The sequence below is a fragment of the Hemicordylus capensis genome, chromosome 8, assembly GCF_027244095.1.
Source record: "Hemicordylus capensis ecotype Gifberg chromosome 8, rHemCap1.1.pri, whole genome shotgun sequence".
Taxonomy (NCBI): domain Eukaryota; kingdom Metazoa; phylum Chordata; class Lepidosauria; order Squamata; family Cordylidae; genus Hemicordylus; species Hemicordylus capensis.
In genome coordinates this window covers 2469134-2487069 of record NC_069664.1, presented here as the reverse complement: position 1 = coordinate 2487069, position 17936 = coordinate 2469134, and the positions used below count along the sequence as shown (strand labels likewise).

Sequence of the window (17936 nt, the reverse complement as noted above, 5' to 3'; positions counted from 1 at the left end):
TGGGAACCCAACCCTAACCAGCCTGCTTTAATGTTGGCCTTGGCTGCTGGAGCAAACAGGCAAAGCCTCAGACAAGTCAGGCTGTGTGTTCTCGGGGTCACACCAGAGCTCCACTAGATTTTTATGGCTACCTCTTCCTCTCAAACAACCCTGTTACGCAGTTTCTGTTTTCTGATCGACAACTCACCGTCACTTAGTTTTGCAAAATCCTTATTCAGCAGCTCTTCTGCGGTGAGCTTGGAGAAGTTGTCGTCATCAAAAGGGTTCCAGGTGGAGACATCTGGTGGGTTGTAGACGTTTTGCTGAGAGGTTCTGGGGGACCCAGAGGGTGTAGTTGAGGCAGACCTAGGGAGGAAGCCACCACCAGGGGAAAGTGAAACGTTCACGCAAGCCAAACAGGCTTTCCCATTGGTTTGAAAGCCCCCCGGCTTCCCAGAAAGCCATTGTGATGACTACAGGCAATGCAAAGAGATGTGACCAGGGGATCTGAGGGCTTGTGCACATGCATCCAAGCAACGACACGGCAGAAATAGCAATGACACGGCAGAACAAGACAGACAGATACCAGGAGTCCTTCAGGCATACAGTACTGTGTAGTGCAGGGCCATACAACTTCAGTCCTCCAGCTGTGGTTGGACTACAACTCCCATCATCCCCAGCCACAGTGGCCAAGAGTGAGGGTGCAAGTTTGAGAAACTTGATGTAAGGATATCATGCATTAACATAAGAACAAGAACAGCCCTGTTGGATCAGGCCCAAGGTCTATCTAATCCAGCATCCTGTTTCCTACGGTGGCCCACTAGATGCTTTTGAGACACCCTCAGGCAAGAGGGGAGGGCAGGCCCTTTCTCCTGCTGTTGCTACTGACACTGAGAGGCATCTTGCCTCTGGGGTTGGAGGGGGCCCATAGCCATCAGACTGGTAGCCATTGAGAGACCTGCCCTCCGTGGATTTGTCTAAGGCAAAGGACTTTGAGCGCTTGTTCTTATTGTTTACCATCGTGGTCTTGGGGAAACCAGGCAGAGTCAGGGGCATGGAGTGATGGTGTGGCTGGATTTGGTTCGCCTCATTCAGCTCGTCTGAAGTTGCATTGTTAAACACTATAGTAATATTAATATAAACGTCTAATAAATCATTCTATTAATTAGCCTTAGGACTCTTGCATACAGAATTCTCCCTCAAAGTGCTTCATACGCATACATCGGCGCCAGGGTCACTGCAGAATGGCTACAAGCGCGTTGGTGTCATGTCAATCGAATACCAGAGGAATCTGAACTCCAAAACAGGCAACCAGGGGTCCACTCAAGGGCCTAGATATTTCAGACTACGTCCCCCCCCCCCCCGTCCAATATTGCAGCCAGCGAACCAAGAGGAGGCCAGAGAAGAGAACCCAACACTCACTTGGATTTATTGAGGCTGGCCTCAGCGGCCGCCGCCTGCAGAAGCTGCGTCGATTTGCTAGCTGGGACGCCAAAGACAGCGCTGTGAGTCACGTCGCTCAGAATCCTCCGGTGCCCGGCGCGCTGTGTCTTGGGGGAGGATGGGGGCGTGAGGGAGCCCGCCTTCTGGCCCTGGAGAGCAGAGGGAGGGGTCGTCGAGGCCCTTTGTTGGCGTGGAGGCGCTTGCTTTGAGGAAGGAAAAATTGTATTACAGTTGATATCGCTTTTCTAGCTGGGTTTATGGTCACCAAGAGCTTGCTAACGGAGCAAAGAGACACCTTTTGAAGTGGCGAGTCTCTTATGTTTAGCAGGGGGAGAGCAACTGGCCCTATCCAGCCCCAGCACAGCATCCCTCCCGTGGCTTGTGGCTGGTGTCAGCCTTATTTTAGATTGTGAGCCTTTGCGGGACAAAGATGTATCCCAAAGGTTCTCAAAACAGTTTACGTACAAAAATAAAGATGCTTCTCTTTATTTTTGTATGTAAACTGTTTTGAGAACTTTTATTAAAAAGCAGTATCTAATATCTATAATCATAATAATAATATTATACACACACACACACACACACACAATTAATAATAATGAGGAGGAGGAGGTCATCACATCTGTATCCAACCCTTTCTCTAAGGAGTCTCAGGGTCGGGGGGATATGGGGATTTCCCCCATTTCAGCGTTTCAGCAACTGTGCAAGGTTGGTTAAGATGACTGGCCCACAGGTATCCAGAGAGCTTCAAGGCTCAGTGGAGGTCTGAACCTGGATGTCTTTGACCTCGTCATAAGAACAAACCAAGGTTGTTCTAGTCCAGCACCTTATTTCCCACAGTGGCTCACCTGAGGGGCCTTGGGAAGCCCCCTCTCCTGCTATAGTTCCCCTGAAACTGGCATTTGAGGCATCCTGCCTCGAGGGAGCCTGTAGCCATCTGGACTTGTAGCCTTTGATAGACCTGCCCTCCATGCATTTCTTGAAGCCCCACTTAAAGCCATCCAAGCTGGTGGCCATCACTACATCCTGTGGCCGAGAATTCCATCGATTAATCGTGCTGTGTGGGCAAGTTCTTCTTCCTTTTGTCCGTCCTACATTTCCTGGCAATCAGTTGTAGTACAGGGGTTTCCCAGCCTTGGGTCCCCAGATGTGGTTGGCCACAGGTTACTGTGGCTAGAGATGATGGGAGTTGTAGTCCAACCACATCTGGGGGGGGGGGCGCATGGTTGAGAACCCTGGGCTAGTCACTGAGAAGCATAATACAACTTGCACCCCTGAAAGCATACACATATACAGGAATGAGACAGGATGTAACGTCGATGCTCTCAAACAGACTTTGTTTTTCTTCACAGTTCAGTTCCTTTGAGGTTAAGTGTGCCGTCGAGTCGGTGTCGACTCCTGGCGCCCACAGAGCCCTGTGGTTGTCTTTGGTAGAATACAGGAGGAGTTTACTCTTGCCTCCTCCCAATGTATCCCATAGTCTGGGAAACAGACCAGTGGGCATTCGAACCGGCAACCTCTGGCTTGATAGCCCAGTCATTTCCCCTCTGCACACTGTAAACCTCAGAGGAGATGCAGGCTGAACAGACTTAGTGAGCACTGGCAGATCTCACTGACCAAACACCAATTTGAAACTTGCCCTTCCTGGTTCACTCCAGGGTGGTGGCAGGAAACCTCTCCTGTTTTCACCTCCCACCAGGAATTCCTCCTTCCAGATCTCCTCCTGAAACCAGATGGGTTGCTGACACACAGGGCCTTTGGCATTCGAGGAAAACTCTGCAGCAAGAACAGCTGAGTGCAAGGACCGCTCCAGCTGGAATGTATTTAATGCCTCCTTCTTCATAGGCCGGGTGCCCTTTTCGGGGCGGGGGGGGGGGGCGGGGGGAGGAGCCAGCCAAAGAAGCTGCATTTCCATTTTTGAAAAGGAACAAAAGAGGAATGATTACCCTTGAAGAGTATGTGAGATTTCATTCCCAACAATCTGCAAGGAGGTTAGCGGGCTCCTTGGCACGCTCCCACGCCTTTTATACTGCAGGCAGCTGCTTTACTAGGCACAGGGAAAACCCTGCTTCTCATGAAGCAAAGTGCATTTGCTTGGGACAAACACGTACATTATATATAGTGGTTAAGTGGAGTATTCATTTATTTTGTAGTCTGTTAAAACAGAGAGTTGGGATTCACCTGCAGGTCCCCCCCACCCCGCACCGGGGTTCCTAATCTCAGCCTTGGCTCCCCAGTTGGACTACAACTCCCATTACCTGAAGACCATTGTGGCTGCAGATGATGGGAGATGTAGTCCACAACATCTGGGGACCCAAGGATGGGAACCCCTGGCCCAGACACTGGATTCTCCCCAGTGCTGAGGAACAGGAAGGAGAGGCCAGGATCCTTACACAAAGCAGGATTTGGGATTTCATTGGTTTAGCAGGGGGGAAACTAAAGGAGAATGACATGACCGAGGTTTATAAAATGATGCACAGTGACGAGAAATTGGGTGAAGGTATGTTTTTCTTCCTCTCTCAGAATCTAGGACTCCGAGGAACTGATGGGCAGGGGAGTGGAGAGGGACGGAAGAAAGGGCTTCATGCTTGTGGAACCCACCGCCACAAGATGTAGGGCTAGCCACTGGAGTAGATTGTTTCAAGACAATATCAGACTGAGGGATGGTCTAACCACAGCTGCTAGCCACAACAGGATTCCAGAGTAAATAACCTCTTATTCCATTTCGGCAGGGCTCCTCTTATTCAAAGAACCATGGAACTGCCCTCCTTAAGTCCCACAGGTACATAGGAAACTGCCTTATATTGAGTCAGACCCTTGGTCCATCTAGCCCAACACTGTCTAAACTGACTGGCAGCAGCTCTCCAAGGTTTCAGGCAGGGGTCTTTCCCGGTCCTGTCTGGAAATGCTGCCAGGGAGTGAATCTGGGACCTTCTGCAAGCAAGGAGCAGATGCTCTTCCACAGAGCACGGCCCCACCCTCGAAGAGGAATACCTTGCCATGCTCACAGGTGGTCTCCCATCATGAACCCTGCTTGGCAAAGGGGACAATTCATACTGCATTTACCCGAATCGAAGATGACTCTGAATAAGATGGTCCCTTTAAAAAGCAGAGGTGAAATACAAGTTATACCTGCATTTACTCAAAAAGAACAATACTCTGAATTTAGGACAAGCTCCTGATTTCTAATACCAAAAAATTTGGGGGGAAACTAGTCTTGGATTCAGGTCAAAACAGCTTTGCTTGCTAGCGCAAGACCAGCTCTCCTCCCTTCAGAGAATGCTCAGTAAGGACCATCACACATTCTAGATTCCTATTCAAAATACTGGCTGCTGCACGCAACAAAGATATTGAATTGAATTCGATGCATCCCTTCAGGACGTGCAAGAAAGAAAATGTGGTGAGCCGCCCCGAGCAGTAGTGTACTGGAGGAGCGGGGTATAAATATTTTAAACAAGTAAATAAAAATAAACCTTGCCATTAGACATCGAATGGGCTGGGTCTCACAAAGCTACCCTGGTCTCAGGACGCTGAAGGCAGGCTAGGTCTACGGAGCCTGTGCAGCTGAATCAGAGAAGTTCAGCAGCGGGTTTCCAAGGTTTACATTTCACCTTTCAGTAACAAAACATCTCCAGGTGGTTTGCAGCAGCAGCCACATGCTAAGAACCATTTTAACAAGATAGCAGCCAGTCCCTTTAACACAGAGGCAGTTAAGAACAAGCCACAGCCCAGGATCCTAGTGGGTTTCCGTTGCAATCTGGGCAGCCTCCTTTTGCACCAGCTGAAGCTCTCCCAAACGGTTTGCAAAATGCAGCACGAGCAGGCACACCGCATGGGTCAGCCTGCCCGGTTACTAACGCTTGCCCACAGGAGTGGCAAACTCCTGTCGGCTAGATAGGGGCAGGGGGGCAGTGTTTGCTGGTTGGTTAGATGCCGTCTATTGCCACATGATCGCCCAGGAGCAAAGCAGAAGAAGTCCGGAGACCTCTTCGGATGGCAGTTCCCGGCTCTTTAAAGCAGGGCTGCACGCCTTCGGCCCCCTTGCTGCTGCCGGACCACAACTCCCATCATCCCCAGCCACAGTGGCTCCCAGAGGCCCTGAGGGTTGCTTTCCTTGGACAGCAGATCCACCCCACCCCACCCCAACCCACCCAATGCTGCCTGGCAAACTTCAAAATGAAAGGAGGTGTGTCAAAAACAAGATGTGATAGTAGCAGCGGGTGGGGGCGGCATCTCAAAGTCAAAATGCAAATGCTGAAGGCATAGCTGTTTCCATCTCACAGCTCTTCTGTGGAAGAACTGACCCCAAGCCAGGCCAGGAGGCACCAACTCTTTCCCACACACCGGGGGCTGAGCATTTGCTTTGCATGCAGGAGGTCTCAGGTTCAATCCCTGGCAGCATCTCCAGGTAGGGCTGGGAAAGATTCCTGCCTGTAACCTTGGAGAAGCCGCTGCCCATCAGGTGCAGACAATACTGAGCTAGATGGACCAAGGGTCTGACTTGGTACAAGGCAGCTTTGTATGTTCCTAGCAATTGCTAAGAGGACCTACAAGAATCCCCTTGTTCAAATGAAGATCCAACAGCAAGGACAACAGAGGGCAGGAGCTTGCTAAGTTGAACAAATGCAAGAAGAGCCCCACAGATCAATTCAACACTCCCCCCATCCTTCTATAGCAAGCCACTGGACCTCCACAGTCACATTTCAAGGGGCCCCTGCTGGAATGAAGAAGAGTTTGCCATGTCACTTGGTGCCTTAGCCACCCTCCTAAGAAATGAGGTAGAGGCCAAGAGCTCAGAGCAACTGCTCTGTGGTGACATTTGCTGAGAAACCTCTTCCTTCCCTCCAGCGACTACTCCACCCCAAGACAAACAGAATCGTTCTACAAATACCTAGCTCAGGATGAAAGCGAACGAGAGGCATTTAGCAAAGTCAAATCAATTCCTCCACTTTATTCTGAACACAAAAACTAAAATGGGGATTCCTTGCACACCATTTGTATTGCTTCTTGCGGACTACAAGTAGCTTGCCTGAGTTGTCAACATCCCAGAAGAGGCCATGGCTCAGTGGAGGTCTTCCTACATGCCTGAATCCTGCCCTTCCTCTAAGGAGCACAGGGCAGCACCCAAGCGGGGAAAAGATCCCAATCTATTTTCACCAACAACCCTGTGAGGTAGGCTCAGTGAGAGAGCATGCACAGTATGACACCATGGTGATGAAGACCAGGGGTGACCAGGAGCCTTTTCCAGATCTGCTCCACAACACGTGGGGTGGGGGGAGATTTGGATTATCCATATCCAAACATTCTTGTCCGCTAGACCAGGGATACTCAACGTTGGGTCCCCAGGTGTTATTGTACTTCAACTCCCATAATCCCCAACTGAAGGCCACTGGGGCTGGGGATTATGGGAATTGCAGTCCAATAACATCTGGGGACCCAACGTTGAGAATCCCTGCGCTAGACCACTTGGTTCTCCAAGCCAACAACTGTAAGCATAATTGCTACTGTAGAAGAATTGGTTGTTGTTCAAAATGTATTTGACAACCACCATCTAAGAAGACCTTGATGAGCAGGGACATCATTAGGAACAGAGGAAGCTGCCATATACTGAGTCAGACCATTGGTCTATCTAGCTCAGTATTGTCTACCCAGACTGGCAACGACTTTTCCAAGGTTGCAGGCTGGAATCTCTCTCAGCCCTCTCTTGGAGATGCTGCCAGGGAGGGAACTTGGGAACTTGGGACCTTCTGCTCTCCCCAGAGCGGCTCCATCCCCTGAGGGGAATCTCTTACAGGGCTCACACTTCTAGTCTCTCATTCATATGCAACCAGGCACCCACATTCCCTCACTCTCTCTTTTCTAGAAATGGCCTTCTAAGAAAATTAGTTCCCGATCACGGCCCAACAAGCTCATTTGTGTGCAGATTCCAGTACCATATTTACCCAAATAGAAGGCAATTCCAAATTTAAGACGATGCCTTAAAAGACAGAGGCTAATAAATACAGGTTATATCCAAAAGAAAGGGGACTCTGAATTTAAGACAAACCCCCACCCCATATTTAACAGGAAAGAACTGGAGGGAAACCTTGTCTTGGAGTCAGGTCAATATGGCAGTTGGCGATCTATTACCAAACAGCTCCTCCTCATGCTTGCAGATTCTTACCGGCTGCTCCTGCGTAGGGGTCGGCTGTCCCGCCGCCTGTTGCAGCAGGGGCGGTGCCTGCGGCTTCTGCTGCCCCGCTGCTGTGGCCGGCTTCTGCGGGACGGCAGCCTGTTGCGCCAGCGGCTGCGGCGGCTGCATGTAGTTCTGCATCGGCTGCTGTTGCACCGGTGCCGCCACCACCTGCGGCAGCCCCGGGAGTTGCGGCTTCACGGCCACCGGAGGCGCCTGCGGCACGGCCTGGAGCGGGAATATCACGCCAAGTACTCAGAGCCCTGCTTCAGGATCAGCTGCGGCCTGGCACGTTCTGGGCAGCTCAAGACAGGCCAGCCGAGATGGGGCAGGGGGCAGCTGCACACATCCGCTTGGCCCGAAAAGAAATCTCTAGGTCGGAGAGGAGGAGAACCGCCACCCCCCCCCCCAGCCCACTGACGCTCGGCATCTCGGCTGTGACGGACCGCTGAGAAGGAAGCGTCCAAGAAACCCACCCACCACCCCAAAGAGCCTCACCTGCGGAGCCGGCAGGAGCGGCGGCTGCTGCTGCTGTGGTGGCGGCTGATAAAATGCAGCCGCTGGGGGGGGTGCCGGCTGCGGCGGCGGCAGCTGCTGTTTCAAGAAGAGCTGGTGCTGCGGGGTGGCCTGGGCCGGAGCCGCGGGGGCCTGGGAGGCAGCGGCCGGCTGCGCGGGGGCTGGCTGCTTGGGCTGCGCTGGCGGCAGAGGCTGACTCGGCTGAGGCAGGGCCTTCGGCTGCGGGATGCTTGCCGGGAGGGCGGGCTGGCTGCTGGCCAGGGACACCGGAGCCACAACTGCAGGGCAGGGCACACAGCGGGAGGTTAGGGCATTGCCCACGCTCGGCCGGAAGCCCCGCTGGGCCAGTTCACTTTTCTTCTCATTAGAACGGTGGTTGGGAAGCAATGAAGAATTAAAGCACGGATAAGGGCCCAGGAGAGGAGAGACGGGCAGCCTGTTGACTGCGTGGGCATTCCTGGTCTGACTGGCGTCTTTCTCTCAATACTGTGGGTCAGGGTTTCCAGCCTTGGGTCCCCAGATGAGGTTGCACTACACCTCCCATCATCCCCAGTCACAGGGCCTTTCAGCCATTGTGGCTAGTCAAGAGAGGAGCTGCCGCCCAACGAGACCCCCTGCTGGGAAGCCCTGAGGCAGAGCATCTTCACTCTCATTGGACTACAACTCCCATGACACCCGATTGTTTGCCACTGTGGCTGGGGGGGATGGGAGTTGTAGTCCTAGAGCAGCAGGGTGGGGGGGTGGGGCAAAGTTGTGTAGCTCTGTATTAAACGATCCTTCTATCCAGACTGTCAGAAATGCAGAGCTGATTGGTTACAGGCCTGAATTTAAAATGGTCAGTTCTTTAGAAAACCGATTTCATTAATAATGAATAAGAAACTTAGCAAAAGAGTTGCGTCTTCAACATATCCAAGTTACATGCCACTTGGTTTAAGGAGATGTGTTTGATGTAATGGACTACCTAACCTCTCCGTGACTGTTTTTAAGTTTCTTTCTTTCTGCACATTTTAATTCATTTTGCAGGGGCCTCCAGCCAAAACCATCAACTGGAACTGAGCTCGGAGTGTGTCATGAACAGGCTCTCTCCCTCTCCGGCCGTGGGGCTCCTTCCCCCAAGGTGCCTGTCTCCCCTCCCTCCCGCTCACCTTGGGCCTGGACATTTGCCTGGATTGTGGGCCTCTTCCTTGGAGTGAGAGCAGGCTGGATGGGAAGTATCCCCGGATTCGGTTGCGTCTGCCCGGCTTTGGGTCTTTGGCGTGGGGTGATAGATGTTTCCGTCGTAGGAATAGGATCTGTCAGCCTTGGGGGAGGAAGGAAAACATACATAAGCCACAGAAAACGAGAAGGCTTGTTTCTTTAAGAGAGAAAATAGGTTTTAGGTCCTCTCTCAGCATAACCACAAGCCATTCTCCAAGAACCCAATTCTTAGAATCCCCCAGCCTGCTTCCAAACAGCTGGCACATTTCCCCCATAAACAGGCAACTTATTTCCTGCCCCCACCAAAAAGAGAGCCACATAATTCCGAGTTCTGCAAGGCAACTGCACAAATTCCATCTAGGATGGCTTTTTGGGCAACTCTGCATACTTCTCCTGATTTGCGTAATTAGCTCCAGCTGGAGAGAGACTGGGGCTTGTGGTTCCAAGTGCAGAATGCCAGGTATTCTGTTCAGTCCCTTGGAGTCATTGTGTTAGTATTAGAGATGGAGAGAGCCCTGGGTAAGACTGCAGAAGGCCTTTTGAGGTTCGAGTGACAGCAGGGCCTTCCTGGTGGTGGCTTCCCCTGTCCTCTGGAACTCTCTCTCCCCTTGAGCTATGATTAACACCTTCTTTGGGGGTTTCTAAATGATAGCTAAACAACTTGTTCCAGTTCAGACCCCTTGAACATTTGTGCCCTGCCAGTTAGAGGAAAGAGGAGATCTGGTCTCGTGGTAGCAAGCATGACTTGTCCCCTTAGCTAAGCAGGATCTGCCCTGGTTGCATCTGAATGGGAGACCACATGTGAGCACTGTAAGATATTCCTCTTAGGGGATGGAGCCACTCTGGGAAGAGCATCTAGGTTCCAAGTTCCCTCCCTGGCAGCATCTCCAAGACAGGGCTGAGAGAGGTTCTTGTCTGCAACCTTGGAGAAGCCACTGCCAGTCTGTGAATACAATATTGCGTGAGGTGGACCAAGGGTCTGACTCAGCATATGGCAGCTTCCGATGTTCCTAGCTATCTGTGACTGAGATTTCCACTTGATCTCCATAGCTGAGTTCCATGGTTCCACCATTTTTAATTTTTGGCCTGAAGGTTTTAACTCCGCTTTAAAAAAAAAAAAAAACTTTTGCTATTAGCCACTATGAATTCCACTGGAAAACAGGAAGGATAATGTGTTCAGGGTAGTGTGGTGTGGATCTCTTGAACAGTAAATTCAGCAGTTGGGTCCCAGCACTTTCTCTCCTGTCCCACTGATACTCTAAAGTAAAGTGTGCCGTCAAGTTGAGTGCGACTCCTGGTGCCCACAGAGCCCTGTGGTTTTCTTTGGCAGAATACAGGAGGGGTTTATCATTGCCTCCTCCCACACAGTAGGAGAGGATGCCTTTCAGCATCTTCCTAGATTGCTGCTGCCCGATATAGTACCAGCGGGGATTCGAACCGGCAACCTTCTGCTTGTTAGTCAAGCATTTCCACTCTGCGTCCCTTGAAAACTGGGCTAACTCAGTGCTGCAGTCTTACAGGCTGCTGCAGCTGTCAGCTGACCCCCTGCAGGCCAATCCCAGTTCAACTAGGCCTATAAAGCTTTAGCCTCAGAGCTGGCCCATCTGAGCAACTTCCAGCTCCAAGCATCGGCAAACGACGACGTCTCTTGCCTTGACTTACATGACCGTCTTGCCGGAGGAATACCTTCATCCTGGCCCCAACTAGCCCTTGCTTCTGACCTCTCAGCCCAGATCTTCTTCCACCAGCCTCAACCTTGCCTTTTCATAGATCTTTTCATAGACCCTTGTTTCAGCACCTGTCAGTCAAGAGCAAGCCCCTGCCAAGGCCTGACAGATGGAGCTAGGCTGGCTCAGAAAATGCTTCACTAAAGCACAGGAAGGAGTTTGAAGGGCTTGAGGGACAGGGCAGCACACACATCCGCCAACGCACTCTTAAGTGTGCAAGCTCTCTTTCCAAGGATGGCTGCTCGAGCCACACCCCGCCTCTAATTACAAACTGCTGAAGGCTGTACGTCACCTTCTGTGCTTTACTCTGGGGTCACCTGCTTTCCACACATTTACAAAGGCAGGAAGCTGTCTGTCCTTCTGGTTGAAGCTCTGCTGGGCAAACACACAGCTTTCCTACAACCCGTTACTGACAGTTCCAAATGGAGTCTCACCAAGCGGTCAGAGAGTAAGCTCTGGGATGCCTCTGCGGCCACATGCATGCACTTCTGCAGCTGTGCATTTGAGCACGGGTTCTCAAAGTGGGTCCCCAGATGCTCAGCATGGGACTACAACTCCCATCCTGTCTGTTGATTTATCATGTTTATATACCACCCAATATAGGTATCTCAAGGTGGTATACATAATTTAAAATGTGACAAATATAAAAATGGAACACAAAACAATTTCACAGAATAAACACAGTTTAAAATTAATTTTTAATTAAAAGGCAGAGAAAACAGATGCATCTTGTGGGTCTTTTTAAAAGCAGTCAGAGATGGAGAAGTTTTTGTTTTGACAGAGGGCATATTCCAAAGCCCTGGGGCAGTCACAGAGAAGGCCCAGTCCCAAGCCACCCCAAAAAGAGCTGGTGGTGATGAAAGACTAGTCTCTAAGATGTACAAGTTGTTGCTTTTGGAGGAGACAAGAGATGAACTATGATAAAATGGGCTCAAGATGTGGGTCATAATATAGATATGGCTGCTTGGGAAAAATTATGGAAAACTGATTTAAAGTTTACTTCAGGTTATACTTAAAATAAAATTATTATAAGATGATGTATAGGTGGTATCTGACACCGAAAAAATTAGCATTAATGTATAAAAATGTTTCAAACAAATGCTGGAAATGTGGACAATGTGAAGGAACTTTTTTTCATATGTGGGTGGTCATGCAGGAAGGCAAAGGCTTTTTAGGATATGATATATAATGAGCTGAAGAAAAATTTTTAAATGACATTTCCTAAGAGGCCAGAATCCTTCCTGCTGGGAATAATTCAAGGAGAGCTTTCCAGAAGAAATTTAACATTTTTTATGTATGCAACCACGGTGGCTAGAATAGTTTATGCGCAGAAATGAAAAGACAATAAGATGCCCTCAAAAGAAGACTGGTTGATAAAAAATTTGGAATATGCTGAGATGGCAAAGCTTACAGCACTTATAAGGGATGAAAATTTGGAATGTTCCAAAGAAGACTGGGAACCATTTTTACTTTACTTGAATAAGTATTTTTCTAATATGGACCTTTCAGCAGGGTTTGAAATATAGTAATAACAGCAGGTTGGGTTGGGTAAAATCGAGTAGAAATGTGGAGTATGTATGTTTTGAATTATTATAGCAATGGCTTATATGTATAGTTAACGTGAACCAAGCAGACAGATAAGCGGGAAGTCAATACTTACTTAATCAAATAAATGAATATAGTTTGATTGTAAAGCTATGGTAAAAGTCAATACAATTTTAAAATACAAAAGAGCTGATGGCAACCCTAACCGGACCTCCCCAGATGATCTTAATAGGTGGCAGCAGGGCTCATGGCAAAGGAGGGGCTCTCTTAAGTACTTAATAGCAATATGAAGTAAATGTCATTGAATTAACACTCCCCAAGATGGGAGTTGAAGTCCAACAACACCTGGGGACCCAGGTGGGAGAATTCTGGCATTAGACACAAGATGCATCTACTCCCTACTCAGAAACCTGGCTTCAAGTGACCCTAGGGAGGAGGAACACACCAGCAATGTGGCAGAACCACTTTTTAGACATGCTCCCCTTAAAGACAAGAATAAGGACCAGGGACGGGATCCAGAAACCAGGAATTGTCCCTGGTCAAGGAGGGGCAGCGGAGCAAAATGGGCTGACAATCTCCTGGCCATGGCATGGCAGAAGACACGGAGGCTGGAATGGGAAGAGGAGACGGAACCAGCAGCCACTCCAGCAACTGCAGGACTCCTCTGCCCACTCAGCATCAACCCAGAGCCCCAGCATGCTACCACCAGCAGGAACAGAGCCATCAAGGTGATACGGCACTGAAACAGAAACACGAGACAATTCATCACCCGATTCTCTGAAGGCAGAGCCTGAAAGCAGGCGTGCTTGCCAAATTAATCTGACACATTAAGTATAGCCTCTTCCCCTGCACGGTTCATTTCCCCTCCTCCCACCTCTGAGGAAAGGACAGCTGGAACATGTCGACATCACTTAATACATGCAGAAGCTGGAGACAATATACTATTTAAATCTGCAGTTTGTACAGTTTGGGGAAGAGCAGACAAAAGGCATAATGAGCTGGCAACCTTGAAGAGCAGCCGTTCACGCTGGTGTTCTAAAAGGGACTTGTGTCTGGCTTGAGACCCCGTGCTCAGGAGTCAGTTGGAGGGTGCGCCTTGTAGCCACGGCTGTAGGATTACCGAACTGGTAGGGAACCAGAATCATGGCTCCTTTCCGGCACCCTCGTCCCAGACAAAGAGCGTAGAAATGCCAAGATGCAAGCACACCACAGTTAAGGAAAATGCAGAGGAAGAGGGAAAACAGCTGGACTACTCAAGTACAAGGGGGGAAACGGGATGAGGCTGCTCAGTTCTGAGTGCTGTGCTCCAAGGATCACCTAGGAACGGATTCGGTAGAGAGTCTAGAGCGCAAGCCAGATGGGAAGAACTGAAGGGACTGCATACTTTAGCCAGGAGAAGAGGTAGAAGCTCTTATTAAGAAGGGTTTATTTAAAATGTTCCCAAAAAGTTTAATTTTACAGGGCTGCTCAACTTCGGCCCTTCTGCAGATGTTGGCCTACAACGCCCATAATTCCTGGCTATTTGCCACTGTGGCTGGGGATTATGGGAGTTGTAGTCCAAAAAGAGCGGAGGGGGCCTAAGCTGAGCAGGCCTGGACAAGATGCAGAAATTGCACTATGGGATTTTACGTTTGGATGGGTTCTGGGTGGTACTCAATGAAACTGGGGGACGCCTCCTTTCTCTGTGACCTGTAAGGACACCGTGGGGAATGAACTGGATCCTATTTGGGCCCTTTAATTTTCAATTCGAATTCAGCTTAATTAGAGAGCATACCACGCCCTTTAATTTTGGGCCTCCAGGTAGCAGCCTGAACTGACAGCAGTTCTTGAGCACTGCGTTTTGACCTTCCACCTCAGAGAAGCAAAGGGGACACCACAGGAAGGCAGACAGATGCTCTTACCTGGCTTTTGGCTGGCTCTTCTTCGCAGCGGCTTCGCTGGCTTTCACTGGCTCTGGGAGTTTGGCAGGTATGGGAGAATTCTGTAAGGCAAAGCCCAGCCTCATTACTGACGGTGCGCAGAGTTACCCAGCATAATCAGAAGCTATGGGGAGAGAGAGTGCAACCCAAGTGGGGGAAACCCAAAGCTCTTCAGTCATTATCTTCACTTCAGAGAGATGCAGAGTTTATTAGCACAATTAATAACCATGGGGGCAGGAGGGGGGAGGAGGAAGCCGTGAAGGATGCTTAGAGATGGCAAATCCAAGTAAAGGAGTACAGGGTACCAATACAGAGTACAGAAATCGCTCTTCTGACATTACCGAAGAAAACCAACAGAGAACATGGTTTTTAAAAAATATGGTTCAGCTCAGTACATGGGAAGGTATATGTTGTATAGTTAGAAGACTATCAGTCCTTGTTTCTTGCAGACCTAAATGTTCTGGAGGTTAAAAGGAGAGTAAACCCAAATAACCTGACCCTGACCCCATAGGAGTGGGTCAAGGAATCTCCTTTCCTTCCGTGAGGGATCAGTTGCCACCTACCTGTACATTCTGGACCGGACAGTCCCTCTTAGCTAGCTTGAATGCGAAATAGGAGACCTGATAAATTTCAGGTCTCTTGTCAGGGTCTGGTTCCAGCATATATCCTACAAGACAGAAGACGGATTAGCCTCTGGAGGCATCAGGTGCTAGGGAGAGCCAAATCACATCTGAATCATTTTCCAGCACTGGCTCCCGACCTTGGAGCATAGGAAGCTGCCATATACCGAGTCAGACCCTTGGTGCTCCAAGCAAATGTTCTGGGTCCCAAGCCGAAATACCTGGGAGGGATTTGGGTTTTGAAAGCCAGGAGACGCTTCTCGGACTGAGGCCAGATACTCACGGATGAGGCAGTGCATGTCTTGGGAGTAGCGTGAGTTGTCCGGAATGGTGAAGTTTCCGTCACAAATGGCTACTTGGCTCTCCCCAAAGGGTAAAGTAAAATAACAGAGTTTGTACAGCAAACAGCCCAGGGCCTGAAAAGAGAGGAGCAAGTCTTTAGCTGGTTATGTGTGTGGATGTCAGCCATCTCCATTGCCACCTGTGGCTCTATATATTTAAAATATTTATACCCCCCACCTCTGGCATACTACTGTTCAAGGTGGCTCACAAACCACACACACACGCCAAATTAAAAAATCTAATGGACTAAAAAAACAAATCTCAGTTAAAACCAAATTTAAAATTACAAGTTAAGGAGTTCTGCTGTTAGATATTAGTTTGCTCCGTCTTGCTACAAGAGAAAGTTGGCCTGCCTGGAGGACAGGACCCACATCAGGCTGTAGGTCAGCAAGAACCGGCTTGATCTGAATCTAGGAATGTAGGAGCTGCTGGCTCTGCTAAGAGGGGCAGCTTTGCCTCTAGCGCACCGAGAGTGATTCTGAGCTAGAGGGCTGAGAAGCTTCAAGAGCTAACTTTTGAAATCCCAGTTATATGGAAAGGTTGTGCCAGAAGTTCTCCACTTTGGGACCCCCGGTGGTGTTGGACTATATGGACGACAACTATAGCTTTCAGCTGTTGTAGCCGGGGGAGGGGGGCGATGGGAGTTGTAGTCCAAGAACACCTGGGGATCCAAGGTCGAGAACCCCTGCTTTAGGTGACCTGGTGGAGGGCCAGGGGGGCCACCTATATATTCCCTTCTCCCTCACACCAAGACTGGCTGCTTGGTTAAGCTCTGAAACTGGGCCTCTATCTAGGTTTGCAATACGCATTCATAGGAGGAAACTCTGCAGACTGACAGCTCATCAACTCTAGATCCAGAGAGCAGCTCAGACTTCACCATCCATTATTTTAGTTTTCCTGGGAGTCACTGATTCCGTTTTGTATTGGAGGCGCCAGGTCTGGAATTGAGTTAGTCATTCAAAAACCGATGGGCACATAGCTTGAGTCTTATGGTCTTCTTTGATGACAAAGAAAAATCTACAGCAGCCATTGAGACATCCAAAAGTGGAACACAAGAATTAGGATACAGGCATCTCTCTGAGAAAAGAACCGAGACAGAGAAAGCTAGACGCACCCCTGAGTTTATAGACCACGTGTGGGGAAGCTTGGCCATTGTTGAACCCCAGAACCTCAAATACCCCCTCTACATCCCCACAGGGGGGAAGAAAAAAACTATCTCTTATCTGGGACAGAGCTGGGCTCAGATGATTTTGATCAACACAGAAATACACAGTGAATATCAAGGAGAAGACAAAATGTGCGAGCAACTACAGATTCAAGACATAGACTGATAAATAAAACACAGCCTGCAACAGAAGAAACCCCTTAACATTTGTTTAGAAAATGTCATAAATAAATTATAAATTTTAAACTAAATATAAAGGCCCAGAGCGGGGGAGTCCTTACTATCTAGTCTATTCCCTTTTGCTGTTATATTGTTTATTATTCTTTAAATGAAAATATTAGTGTTGATAAAGATGAACAAATTAAAGCTGGTGGTGCTAAAATGTTACAGGGTTGAATAACTGCTTAAGGAGGAGTAGCTGCAAGTCTATTATTAAAGAGAAGCAAAACAAGACATCTGTTTTGCAAAAAGAATCTATTTAGGGGCTAAGGAGGAAAGATTCCTTCGGGCTTTGGTTCAGGGGATAGATTTTTCTATGCTTCTGCACAAATGAAGAACAAAAAGAGAGAGTTCTAACTAGGGGCTTCTAAACATAAAATACTGAAGAAGTGTCACTGGAAGAAACAGAACTTTAAAGTTCTATAATGAACAAATGAAACTTATCTTCCTATTTTCCCCTTTAGTGTGTTTATATGCCTCAAACAAACAGTCAAAGAATTCTATGGAACTTATCAAATATCTTGAGTAATGAGTAGAAGGAGAACTATTTTTGGCAGGAGACCACAACTGAGTAATGAATAATGAATTAGATCAAAAGAAAATACTATATTTGCATGTTGGCCAAAGATTTTTCTAGCATAGACCTCTGAGGGCACTTCTATTCCAAGAAAAAGGCCTGTGCTTTTACAGTTGGGCTGCCCAAGTGGTTACTTGAGAACTGATTATATTGTTTTTAAAAGTTGTTCCTAAAGACAAGAATAGCTCAGATTCAGAACTAGGATTTATGCTAACATTGGAAACACATCTGGAGAACAGAAAGCATAGTACACCTTAAAAGCCAGTTAACAACGTGACGTTAAACCCAGAGGTTAAGGCAGAAGTGGAGACTTTTCTTCCCCAAACCCTGTTGTCTAAAAATATTACCATGTCCAAGAAGCATTTGAAGTCCATATATAAATACTGGCACTTATTGAAGATGGAAAAAAGTAAAGAGCAAGAAAAGTAAACAATTACTATGGAGCTTGAAAATTCAGAACAGCAGCATAAACAATATAGGGGATGGGATTGCACTACAGGTGAAACTCGGAAAAT

General features: G+C 48.7%; 1 protein-coding gene across 6 annotated transcripts in view; it reads right to left on the bottom strand.

Annotated features, from left to right (window-relative positions):
- The window catches only part of AAK1 (AP2 associated kinase 1), an 87807-nt gene that overhangs the window by 21076 nt on the left and 48795 nt on the right, over nt 1–17936 (bottom strand). For all 6 annotated transcript variants that reach the window (XM_053269190.1, XM_053269189.1, XM_053269191.1 and 3 more), the window contains exons 8-15: nt 15402–15534; nt 15062–15165; nt 14481–14560; nt 9256–9410; nt 8093–8388; nt 7586–7822; nt 1402–1625; nt 188–345 (exon numbers count right to left, since the gene is read on the bottom strand). In XM_053269190.1, coding sequence (XP_053125165.1) covers nt 188–345; nt 1402–1625; nt 7586–7822; nt 8093–8388; nt 9256–9410; nt 14481–14560; nt 15062–15165; nt 15402–15534 — 1387 coding nt within the window. The remainder of the gene's footprint in view (nt 1–187; nt 346–1401; nt 1626–7585; nt 7823–8092; nt 8389–9255; nt 9411–14480; nt 14561–15061; nt 15166–15401; nt 15535–17936) is intronic.